Source organism: Gadus chalcogrammus, chromosome 1 (assembly GCF_026213295.1).
Source record: "Gadus chalcogrammus isolate NIFS_2021 chromosome 1, NIFS_Gcha_1.0, whole genome shotgun sequence".
NCBI classification, from domain to species: domain Eukaryota; kingdom Metazoa; phylum Chordata; class Actinopteri; order Gadiformes; family Gadidae; genus Gadus; species Gadus chalcogrammus.
The window spans coordinates 20,360,508-20,373,310 of record NC_079412.1 but is presented as its reverse complement, the minus strand read 5'-3'; the positions used below and the strand labels follow the sequence as shown (position 1 = coordinate 20,373,310).

Sequence of the window (12,803 nt, the reverse complement as noted above, 5' to 3'; positions counted from 1 at the left end):
TCCCTTTCTCTCTCCCTTTCTCTCCCCCCTCCTCTTCCTTTCTCTCTATGTCCTCTCTCTCTCTCTCTTTTCCTTTCTCTCTCTGTCGTCTCCCCCTCCCCCTCTCTCTCCCCCCCTCCTCCCTCTCTCCCTTTCTCCCTTTCAAAGAATTAAATTTGAATGAAAATCCCCACTCACTGTTTTGTTGTCTGCGGGGGGGGAGGGGACGCGATTGGTCGGGCTCTCGCCGGCACCGGCCAATGAGAGCACTGCTCCCACATGTGGGCTCCTCCCCGCTTGCCCTGCCGAGGCCTCCCGAGCCGGCGTGTGATTGGTGGGCTCGGCCGAGGGGGCGTGGCCGAATGGGGCCCGGGTGGGAGGAGCCGGGAAAGTCTATTAAAGCCCGCCTCGCTCGCTCCGCTGTAGAACAGAGTCTCTCGCCCGAAACCCGTGCAGCGTGCAATCCGTGTGTCTGAACGAGTGTGTGTGTTTGTGTGTGTGTGTGTGTGTTTCTGCCTGCACAGCCAGACACCGGGACACACAGACACAGAGAGAGAGAGAGAGAGAGAGAGAGGGAGAGAGGGAGAGAGAGAGACAGAGAGAGAGAGAGTGAGGGAGAGAGAGACCGATAGAGAGAGACCGAGTTACAGAGAGAGAGGTCCTTGTTGTCTACTAGTTGTCTACTTTCTGGGACTCCTCTATCCGGACCTGGACCCTACGCCGGTGTCTGCGCCTCCTCTCCGCCAGGACCACAGCACCTCCTCCTCCTCCTCCTCCTCCTCCTCCTCCTCCTCCTCCTCCTCCTCCTCCTCCTCCTGCTGCTCTCCGCTCCGCTGCGAGGAGCGCGTTGTCGGAGGGATTATAACCGAGGCACGGGGGAGGAGGAGGAGGAGGAGGAGGGGGTGGGGTTCAGGGGAGGAAGGACTCTGTCACCCCGGCACCCGCCCGCTACATCCAGGGGCCCCTCCCGCCGGGACGAGGCAGGGTCTTGGGGGCCCCTCTCCCCTCCGAGGGGGAACCTGACCCCGGGCGACCCCCCCCCCCCCCCCCCCCCCCCCTCCGGTCTACCGGAGAGAGAGAGAGAGAGAGAGAGAGAGAGAGTCGGGCGAGCGAGAAGAAAAGAGGGAGCAGAGAAGTTAAAAGGACAACAACAACAAAGAGGACCTGACCGGTGAGAGGGGGAGGAGAGGGGGAGGAGGGGGGAGGGTATTAAAGAGTGGGTTTTTTTGAGCCGTAGCGAGGGTGCTAATCCACTAGCTGCTCCACTAGCGCTGGGTCACATGTCTTGTCTTTACCCAGCGATGCCTCACTGAGCGTCGGCCCCCTTTCACAGGAGGGACGTCTGGGGACGGGGTCTGAGGGTCTGTGAGTCTGGGGTTCTCTGGGTCTGGGGGTCTTACATTCACGTTTACATTTAGGGCATTTAGCAGACGCCTTTATCCAAAGCGACTTACAATAAGTACATTTGTCATATATCGCTGTCGGTACAGAAAGGATGTTCACAGAACCAAGTGCAAGTACAACAATTGCTAGGCTAACCAATTGATAGCAGCTATTGCCGTTGCTACACAGTTAAGTGCTATAATACAATACAAACACCATACAGTACAATGTACGGGTCACGTGACCTGTCTGGTGTCCGGTAGTTGAGCAGGGCACTAATGGTGCCAGGGTCTGGGGTTTGATTCCCGCTAGGGCAGGGAATGTACCCACACACGTGCACATGCACACGCACACACTGTATTGTGACAGACGGATGAAACTAAATGCATGTATGTTCTGAGTTTGTTTCCTTGTTGGATGCCCAGTTGTCTGAAATGCTGTTTGGTTGGTTGGTAGGATGGTGTCTGATTGGTTGGTTGGATGGTGTCTGGTTGGTTGGTTGGATGGTGTCTGGTTGGTTGGTTGGATGGTGTCTGGTTGGTTGGTTGGATGGTGTCTGGTTGGTTGGTGTCTGGTTGGTTGGTTGGATGGTGTCTGATTGGTTGGTTGGATGGTCTCTGGTTGGTTGGTTGGATGGTCTCTGATTGGTTGGTTTGATGGTGTCTGATAGGTTGGTTGGATGGTGTCTGGTTGGTTGGTTGGATGGTGTCTGATTGGTTGGTTGGATGGTCTCTGGTTGGTTGGTTGGATGGTCTCTGATTGGTTGGTTTGATGGTGTCTGATAGGTTGGTTGGATGATGTCTGGTTGGTTGGTTGGATGGTCTCTGATTGGTTGGTAGGATGGTGTCTGGTTGGTTGGTTGGATGGTGTCTGGTTGGTTGGTTGGATGGTGTCTGGTTGGTTGGTTGGATGGTGTCTGGTTGGTTGGTTGGATGGTCTCTGGTTGGTTGGTTGGATGGTCTCTGATTGGTCGGTTGGATGGTGTCTGGTTGGTTGGTAGGATGGTGTCTGATTGGTTGGTAGGATGGTGTCTGGTTGGTTGGTTGGATGGTCTCTGGTTGGTTGGTTGGATGGTGTCTGGTTGGTTGGTTGGATGGTGTCTGATGGGTTGGTTGGATGGTGTCTGGTTGGTTGATTGGATGTGTCTAATTGGCTGGTAGGATGGTGTCTGGTTGGTTGGTTGGATGGTCTCTGATAGGTTGGTTGGATGGTCTCTGGTTGGTTGGTTGGATGGTCTCTGATGGGTTGGTTGGATGGTGTCTGGTTGGTTGGTTGGATGTGTCTAATTGGCTGGTAGGATGGTGTCTGGTTGGTTGGCTGGATGCTGTCTGATTGGTTGTAGGATGATGTCTGGTGGGCTATTGGTGAGTGAATGGGTGAGTTGCTGGGTGAGTGAGTGAGTGGGTGAGTTATTGTTCTTATTGTATGTTGTACGTCAGGGCTATTCAACCTCCTTAACAAGTGGGCCGAAAAGGAAAACCACTGGGGGTTCATGGGCCACACAGAGTAAAACTACGTGAATGAATCGCTACAAATAAATCGTACTTAAAGTAGTGTTAACTTAATATATAATAGTACTACTACATGGAATAAACTTGTCAGAAGCATTCCTTCCTTCTTCACTTTTAATCGTACCATTATAAAAGATTTTGTTCTCACATATTTTGGACACGTATTTAGAATTCAACAATGTTGTTTGAATCATCACCAAACAGAACTACTGTACATATGAGACATTTTGAGCCAGTGAGTCAGTGAGAAAGATTGCACTGCCTCGTTTGCCTTGTTTGGCTCATCCTGAGACACTCATGCAGCTTCTCATAGGTCATGGAGCAACGTGCCCTTGTTCTGATGACATTCATATGAGAAAAGCTAGACTCACACGTATCGGTTGAGCTAAACATTGTCAGAATAAGTGATGCCAGTTACTGATTGTTTGGTACTGATACTGGCTAGTATCACCGGCTACAAACAGAAACCTGATTTGCATGCAACTATGTTTCTCCTTTATTTTATTTATTTTTTGCATGCAACCTCTTGCGGGCCAGAAAAAAATTAAGAGGGGCCGCATTTGGCCCACGGGCCGCTAGTTGTATAGGCCTGTTGTACGTCCTGGCACTTAAAAATAGCACTTGTAGCATTGTGTAGCACCTTATCCTAGCTATCTTTGTTGTGTACGGGGGATAGGTTAACCTAGTGATTGTTAGTGCTTGGCACTTGGTTCTATGGACATCCTTACTGTACCGACAGCGATATATTGTTGTTTCTCGTTCTTCTGACAAATGTACTTAGTGTAAGTCGCTTTGGATAAAACAGTATGTGAGTGAGTGGGTGAGTTAGTTGGTTAGTTAGTTAGTGGCCTAATGCTCCACATAGTTTCAGTCTTTATCTGGTCCTCTATTCTCCCATCTCTCCTTCTCTCCCCCTCTGTCCTGCTCTCCCCCCTCTCCCCTGCCTCCCCCCTCTCCCTTCAGGAGTATTATGGGGTGTTTTTTTGTTGTGGAGCACAAAGGAAACAACTGAGCGATCTTCTTTCACACGCCTCCTGACCAGAAGACTCACTGTTCACACCCATACTCCCCCCTTCTCCCCCTCTCTTTCGGTCTCTCATTCTCTCTCTCTCCTCATCTCTCATTCTCTCTCTCTCTCTCTCTCTCTCTCTCTGTCACTGTCTCTCTCTCTCTCTCTCTCTCTCTCTCTCTCTCTCTCTCTCTCTTTCTCTCTCTCTCTCTCTCTCCGTCCCTCTCACTCTCTCTCTGTCTCTGTCTCTGTCTCTGTCTCTGTCTCTGTCTCTGTCTCTGTCTCCCTCTCTCTCTCTCTCTCTCTCTCTCTGTCTCTCTCTCTCTGTCTTCTGTCTCAGTTAAATCCAAAGAGCTTTGTTGGCACAGGAAACATTCCATCACAGTGAGAAAAGTGAAACACAAAGATAAACATCCAAGGAGTCACGATTACGACAACGATCGAATAATGTTAAAACGTGGAACACACTGGCCCAACCGTTGGCCATCTGAAATGTTTGGGGAGACTCGGATGAGTTCGGAAACGAATCTGTTCAGTGTGTTCATCTGTGTTCGAAGCTTTTGGAACCGCGCGGACAGTGTTTGGTCCGATTCAACTCGCAAACTCTGAGAGAGTTGGCGGTCTGTGGATCGGAGCCATTGGATACTCTGATTGGTTTTCAGCGCGGTGTGTGGGAGGGGCGGACTAGCGCCACGAGACTAGCGCCACCTGATGTTACGGAGACTTATTGCATCTCGCTCAAGAGCAGAACGTCCACGCTACTGTGTAGTTCGCGGTATATCGCCGTGTGTTTCAATGCAACTTTTCTGCCGAACGGGTCGGACGACAGGCAACGGAGTGGTTGGATGAAGGCATGTTGGCTGTTGGCTTGAGTCTGGGCTTTGTGTGGGCCCCCTTAATATAATACTAATACTTAAATAAGACTACTAAAGTAGGTAGGACCACGTCACAGGAAGTGTCCCCGTGTCTCACGGCCTCTGTCTCTCTGTCTCCCCCCCTCTGCAGCCCCTGCACAATGCCGGTGGAGACCCTGTTCCCGTCGTCGGGGGGCATGTCCTCCATGCCCTTCCGCCTCCTCAACAAAGGCCCCGCCTACTTCCGGCGCCCGCTGGCGGAGCCCGGCTCGCGGCGCCTGAGCGCCGTGGAGCGGCTGGAGGCGGACAAGGCCAAGTACGTCAAGAGCCAGCAGGTGGTCCTGACGCGGCAGGCGCCCGTCAAGCCCCCGCACTGCGGCTCCGCCCCCAACAACACCACCACCGCCGGCGACTCCCCCAAGACCCCCATCATCCGCAAGCCCCTGCTCACGCCCGCCATGCGCGGCCAGATAGCCACGCCCCCGGCCCGCAAGCTCCCACGCCGACCAATCACGGCGGAGACGGGAGTGGGAGGAGGAGGAGGAGGGAATGTTTGCGGGACGGGCGGGAGGAGAGGCCCCGCCCTCAACCTGGAGATCCTCAACAACCTCATCAACAACGTCAGCGACGTCGGCCACGCGCCCGTCACCGCCGTCCCCACCTGCCGCTCCTCCCTCCCCTCCTGCTCCTCGTCCTCCTCCGCCTCGTCCTCCTCCTCGCCCTCCCCGTCGGGCTCCTCCCCCTCCCCGTCAGGCTCCTCCCCCTCGTCGGGCACCAAGAGCATCGGCAGCAGCCTGTCAGCGGAGCCCCACCTCCTGCTGCTCAACAACCTCAAGGCCATCAACACCACCTCCTCCTCCAAGCCCCTCAACACCACCTCCTCCTCCACCTCCTCCTCCAAGCCCCTCAACACCACCTCCTCCTCCACCTCCTCCTCCAAGCCCCTGCTCAACAACCTCAAGGCCATCAACACCACCTCCTCCTCCACCTCCTCCTCCAAGCCCCTCAACACCTCCTCCTCCACCTCCTCCTCCAAGCCCCTCAACACCTCCTCCTCCACCTCCTCCTCCAAGCCCCTCAACACCACCTCCTCCTCCACCTCCTCCTCCAAGCCCCTCAACACCTCCTCCTCCCTCTCCTCCTCCTCCACCTCCTCCCCGCTCGACAACAGGAACAACGACAGCCAGCAGCCCCCCCCCGTCCCGGTGCGGGCCCCCCGCGTGGCGACCCCGCCCTACCCCCACCCCCACCCCCACCCCATGGCGGTGCGGCGCGTCGACGTGCGTCCGCCCGCCGCCCTCCGGACCTTCCCCCCCCGCCCGGCCCTCCCCCTCAAGCCCCTCCTCCTCCCCCTGCGGCAGACCGCCCAGCCCCAGGCCCCGCCCACCCTGCCGCCGCCGCCGCCCCCACCGCACCGGACGTCCTCCGCCTCCTCCTCCACCTCGCCCTCGTCCCGCCTGGGGGCCCCGCCCCCGCCCTACCCGCCGCCGTCGCCCGCCTTCACGCGGCTCTCCAACGCCAGCTCGTCGCGGAAGCCGCCGGCGCCGGCGCTGCACCGCTCCAAGTCGGACCTGAGCGACCGCTACTCGCGCGCCACGGCCGACCTGGAGCGCTTCTTCAACTACTGCGGGCTGGACCGCGGCGAGGTGGAGGCGCTGGGCGGCGTGGAGCGCTTCGGCCGCGCCAACTCCGACATCGTGTCCGTGTCCAAGCTGCGCAGCGTCAGCACGCCCAGCTCCGAGTGCGAGGGCGAGGGCGGGGGCGAGGGGGGTGGCGGTGGCGGCGGCGGGGAGGGGCCGGGCGTGGAGCGGGCGCCGTACGGGATCTCGGTGATCGAGAGGAACGCCCGCGTCATCAAGTGGCTCTACGGCATCCGCCAGGCCCGGGACGCGGCACACGCCGTCTCCAACGTGTAGACCGGGGGGAGAGAAAGGGGGGGGGGCAGCGAAAGGGGGGAGGGAGAAGGGTGAGGACCAAAGACATGGACTTGGATCCATGAGAGACTGGCTGGACCGGAAACACAGACCGGACCGGAACAGAGACCGGACCGGATCAGAGACCGGACCGGATCAGAGACTGGACCGGAACAGAGACTGGAGACCGGATCAGATACCGGAACAGAGACCGGACCGGACTAGAGACCGGACCGGATCAGACACCTGACTGGACCGGATCAGCGACCGGAGTCCAGAGACTGGACCCGGATTAGCAACTGGACCGGACCGGAACAGAGAACCGGACTGGACCGGAATCCGGAGCCGTCTGCTCCGTTCAAACCAATCATATTTATTGACGAAGCTGGAGAGACTCTTGAGGGCCCCGGTCCTTGGGATATAATATATACACACGGTTTATATGTATATATATATCCACACATCTATATTTTTGTCTTTGTATGCGTGGGTCGGCAGAGCGGCGGTGCGTGACATCACGGCCAACGAGGCAGGCCATTGGCCGAGGATGGACACTCTTTGTTTACCTCCGGACGGCTACTCTGTGAGGACAAAAATGACACTTTTTTTTACATTTTACTAGACGTATACGAGTATTGAAGTACAAAAGCAATAATAGACGGATGACGATGATGTTGCGGGTGATGATGATGATGAAGTAGTTGTACTTTTTGTAGTCCCTGATGTCATGGTACTGTGTGTGTGTGTGTGTGTGTGTGTGTTTGTGTGCATGGAAGTATATGTGTGTGTGCGTGTATGTGTGTTTGTGTGCATGGAAGTAAAAGAGAAATTCACATCTAAGCTATAAACGATGCATGAAGACAACACAACTCGCCATTTTTACATAGAGAGACATTATACTGTGAAAACACGCACACAAACACACACACTCGCTGACACACACACACACACACACACACACACACACACACACACAGCCGTTGCGTGGGTCATACGGCTGTAAGACTGTTGTGTGAACTTCTGTCGGCATGCAAACCAAGAGTTTGTTGGTTTACGCACACATTCAAATTTTCATCTCAACAAAGAGCACAGTAGCAATGAATCACTGCCTATCACACAACACACACGCGCACACACACACACACCACACACAGTTTGGTGTGATTCCAGGGCAGTGGGTTGGATGAGCTGGATGAGAATGGGCGATCACATGACCAGGTCACATGACCCGGTCCATGAGGTGTGTGCGTCGGCGTGTGTGTGACTAAGAACGAGGAGGAGGAGGAGCTTTCAGAACACTTCTCAGGAACGCGTTTGAAGACTGACTCCTATTTATTTTGAAGAAGCAATAAAGTTTGTTGTTTTTTTCTGAAAACGGTATGGTTGTGTGTGCAGAAGTGGATCTCGTTGTTTTCCGTCTCCTGTGGACAAAACGCCCAAAGTGTAAACGGCACTGACGGAAAAAAACTGGAATTGCGAACACAATAAAGGCACCAGTCACAGCTTGTGGGGATCCCTCCAACTTTATTGATGCACCATCTTTGCGCAAAACATGAAAAACTTACAGAACAGGAAATGTGTTTAATATTTTTAAAAACCTCAAGATAATAAGACAAATAAACTAAAACTGACGGTTTCTTTACTACTTGGTTCAGAGGAAGCTGAACTCAAAAGATGAGATTTAGTTTGAGGATAACGGTTGATTACATTCAGGCTAGTCCATGAAGTGATCTTAAATACCAATGAGATCCTAAAATCGATTGCAAACCTGACGGGCATCCAATGAAATATGGAAGAGGAAAAGGCAAACATGGGAATTTATTTTGAGTTCTGCGGTCAGACTTTAAAGTCAGAACTCCAAAAAGATAATCACATGTAGCCCTAATCTTCCTTACAGGCGAGATGGGGTTTTGGTTAGAGATGACTGACGATACATGGAAGCTGCACGTGGGCAAATAAGTAAACAGGAAACAGGAAATGAGACTCAATTATTGTACTTCCTGTTGCTGTATAAAAGCATGGCCCAAGAACAATATTCACCATGTAAGTACAACTTGAGTAGAAACAATAACATTACAATTATCAGGCAGTTTCCCTTTTCATCAGGCAAAACATTTCCATTTCTTTGACAGAATAAAAGCCTACAAATTCTCCTTAAGTTAGTCATAAGAAAACATTAAGCTGTTTTAGTAGACATAGCCTGATGCATTCACGATATCTTCATATGATTAAGGTGAGTGATTGGTAATCGGGCTTGGTTCCAGCGTGAAATCAGAATGAATGAATGAATAAACAGCGGATAGAGTAGGGGAGGCAGATTGTGGAAACCGGAAACGCCTTCTCCGTGGCAAGGCTTCATAATCGCGTTCGGAGATGGGCTCAGTAGGAGCATGTGTTGTGTCAGGCTCAGATCTCATCTGAACGTCTATTACGGACACACGCTGGGCTTTCACCCCGCGGTCTGATTGAGCCCCATCGCTCTTAGGACGCGCCTCAATTCAAGTGCTTAATTGGCATGATGAGGAATAATCATGTTCACATTGCCAAAGTGAAGAGATAACTAAAATTACTCTCATGCAGTCAAATAAATCAAATCTATTCCCGGCGAGTTTCTACACATCACATGTGCAAAAGATATATACCGTAGATCCTATAATAATACGTTGGTAAATGGACATTTAAGATATGCTGTCGGGCAAAAATGATGTGGTTACGTTTAGATATGAAACACAAGAAATTCTACTGCTGTCACCTCATTTTAGTCCCAGGTATGTTAACTTTAAATTTCTGCATAGCACTTATACTTTATTTTTTAATCTTTGTGTTTGTGTGCGCACTTGTGCGTGTGTGTGTGTGCCTGTGTGTGTTTTTGTGCGCGTGTGCGTGCCCTTGTATGTGTGTGTGTGCGCCCGTGTATGTATGTGTGTTAGTGTGCCCTTGTATGTACAGTGTGTGTGTGTGTTTGTGGTAGAGAGAGTGAGAGTGTGCGGCTGTATTTAATCTTGCGGTAAGTGGATGATAAGCGGGCGAGCGGGCCAGTCTCGCCGGCAGCACGTCTCTGGTTCTGACCTAATGAGACAGAACAGGGCTGGGCTGCTCCACTGGGAGCAGAGAGGGAGAGAGGGAGAGAGAGAGAGAGCGAGAGAGAGAGAGAGAGAGAGAGAGAGAGAGAGAGAGAGAGAGAGAGACGGAGAGGGAGAGACAGAGAGAGACAGAGAGTGAGAGAGACGGGGAGGGTGAGACAGAGAGAGGAGAGAGAGAGAGAGAGAGAGGATGGCGGGAGAGAGCGGAAGGGTGTACTCTAGATCTTCTCTGTGTCTCTCTTTAGAGAGCGAGGGTGGGAGAGGATGCAGGGATGATGAAGAGAGGGAGGAAGTGGGCCAATCTGATGCTGGGAGCGGCGATGCCAAGGCGACCACTGACGTCATGGCAGTGATGTCATTGAAGTCTTGCACGCGCTCAGACGGCTGAATGGCCGCCGTGACGGCGGAGATATGTTCTGAGAAGACGAGACAATGCGAGACATATGTTCGTAACTCCTCGCTTGGTCGGCTCCGGTGTATCGACATCAACGCAGGGAGGACTGAGTTGCTTTATGGCGACGAAAAGACATGTGTGTGGAAGAGCAGCAGGGAGCAGTGGGGGGGTGATGATGATATCAAACCACTGTGTGGAACAGCAGAGGACTGAACTCGGTCCAGCGGTGCGGTGTAGCTCCGTGCTGCAGCAGCAGATCTAGGCCCAGCATGAGGCCAAACAGATGAGTATCTGTTATGATGATGATGATCCCATCTTTACATAACTTCACGGTGTCATGAGAACCCTGTCCCTCCCTGATCCTGGAAGAGTGTCCTTATATAAGCACTGACGTACATGTGTGTGTGTGTGTGTGTCTGTGTGTGTGTGTGTCCTACAACATGCCTCAGCGGTTGTTCCCTGTGGAGACAAAGGATGTCAGTAATGATCTCTCTCTCTCTCTCTCTCCACAGAGACGCACCATATGTCCGTGTTTACTGAGAGATCAGCTGTGCTCTGGAGTGTGTGTAAGTGTATAAGTATGTGGCTGTGCGCATCCTCTGGGCTGTGTGTGTGTGTGTGTGTGTGTGTGTGTGTGTGTGTGTGTGTGTGTGTGTGTGTGTGTTTGAGACCATAGACAGACAGAGTACCATATGGAGTCACAGCTTTCCCATTTCCCAGGACAGCATCCTGGCCTGGATCAGCATCAGTCCGCCTGTGTCTCCACTGGCTCTGATGTCTCGGTGTTTGTTGTTGTTTACGGGGAATGGGTCAACCTAGGGATTGTTAGTGCTCGGCACTTGATTGAACATCCTTACTGTACCGACAGAGATATATTGTTGTTTCTCTTTCTTCTGACAAATGTACTAATTGTAAGTCGCTTTGGATAAAAGCGTCTGCTAAACGCCCTCAATGTAAATGTAAACATTCTGACGTTTTCCAGCTAGTTAACCGGACTTATCAGTTAGCCTGTCTTTTGTTCGGCTTCTTAGCATGTCTCAGTGTTCATGGGGTCTTCCTGCCAGCAAGCCTATCTCAGTTGTTATGAGGTCTCTGGTTGGCTGGCCGGTGTATCTCAGTTGTTATGAGGTCTCTGGTTGGCTGGCCGGTGTATCTCAGTTGTTTTGAGGTCTCTGGTTGGCTGGCTGGTGTATCTCAGTTGTTATAAGGTCTCCGGTTAGCTGGCTAGCGTCTCTTTGTTTATGATGTCTCTGATTGGCTGGCTGGCGAATCTCTGCATTAAGGGTGTCTCTGATTGGCTGGCATGTTTATGAGGTCTCTGATTGTCTGGCTTGTCTCTGCGTTAATGAGAGCCTTCTACCTGGTGGTCTTCAGACCCTCTCTGATTGGCTGAGAGCATTCCACCTGGCCGGTTCAGACCCTCTCTGATTGGCTGAGAGCATTCTACCTGGTGGTCTTCAGACCCTCTCTTATTGGCCGAGAGCCTTCTACCTGGTGGCCTTCAGACCCTCTCTTATTGGCTGAGAGCCTTCTACCTGGTGGTCTTCAGACCCTCTCTGATTGGCTGAGAGCATTCCACCTGGCCGGTTCAGACCCTCTCTTATTGGCTTAGAGCCTTCTACCTGGTGGCCTTCAGACCCTCTCTGATTGGCTGAGAGCCTTCTACCTGGTGGCCTTCAGACCCTCTCTTATTGGCTGAGAGCCTTCTACCTGGTGGTCTTCAGACCCTCTCTGATTGGCTTAGAGCATTCTACCTGGTGGTCTTCAGACCCTCTCTTATTGGCTGAGAGCCTTCTACCTGGTGGCCTTCAGACCCTCTCTTATTGGCTGAGAGCCTTCTACCTGGTGGCCTTCAGACCCTCTCTTATTGGCTGAGAGCCTTCTACCTGGTGGCCTTCAGACCCTCTCTTATTGGCTGAGAGCCTTCCACCTGGTGGCCTTCAGACCCTCTCTTATTGGCTGAGAGCCTTCTACCTGGTGGTGGTCAGCCCCATGTATCCACGGTGCTCCCCCTGTGTCTCCGTGTGTGAACAGTGTTGGGACAGGGAGTGTTAGTGTTAATGTTAAACCGTCAGCCGGGATGAGCGCGCTGGCCTCCGGACCGTTATAAGCTGATTAAGGCCGCGGGCCAGATGGGCTCTGAGTGTTTTGGAGAGGCTGGGTTGTGTGTGTGTGTGTGTGTGTGTGTCCCTCGCTTTTCAACAGAAAAACAAAAGTAAGATGGCCTGCAGTACGTCACCCTGATGCTCTGCTCCCTTCTGTCTCTGTCCTCCCCCCGGCCAACTCTGTTTCTTCTCCGCTCGTCTCTTTTTTCTCTCCGTCTGTCTCGCTCTGTCTCTCTTTCTCTCTTTCTCTCTGCATCAGCCTCTCACTCTCGTCAGTTGCTCTCTCCATTCCTTTATGTCTCTGTCCTCCTCTCTCTCTTTGTGTTTACATCTGAGTCACTCTGTCTATCCGTCTGTCTTTCTCTCTTTGTGTCTGTATGTCTGAATCATTCTCTCTCTCTCTCTCTCTCTCTCTCTCTCTCTCTCTCTCTCTCTCTCTCTGTCAGTGTGTCTCTGTCCCTCTGTCTGTGTGTCTCTCTGTGTCTCTCTCTGTAAGTTGACCTCTGATATATTTGTGTCCATGTGTGATGTCGTCGATGTCTGGCTGAGCTTGGTGTTGACTGTAACGAGCG

At 52.6% G+C, this 12,803-nt stretch overlaps 2 protein-coding genes across 2 annotated transcripts in view; one reads left to right on the top strand and one right to left on the bottom strand.

Moving 5' to 3' along the window:
• The window catches only part of LOC130381765 (cytochrome c oxidase subunit 4 isoform 2, mitochondrial-like), a 4,972-nt gene extending 4,712 nt beyond the window's left edge, over window positions 1–260 (bottom strand). Inside the window, exon 1 of the mRNA XM_056589561.1 lies at window positions 178–260. Coding sequence (XP_056445536.1) covers window positions 178–260 — 83 coding nt within the window. The remainder of the gene's footprint in view (window positions 1–177) is intronic.
• Window positions 261–4,891: 4,631 nt separating this feature from the next.
• On the top strand, window positions 4,892–6,652 carry wu:fa11c10 (protein FAM110A). The gene has a single exon (XM_056602462.1). It carries the CDS (start codon window positions 4,898–4,900, stop codon window positions 6,650–6,652), a length of 1,755 nt encoding a protein of 584 aa, XP_056458437.1. The 5' UTR covers window positions 4,892–4,897.
• Window positions 6,653–12,803: the final 6,151 nt, after the last annotated feature.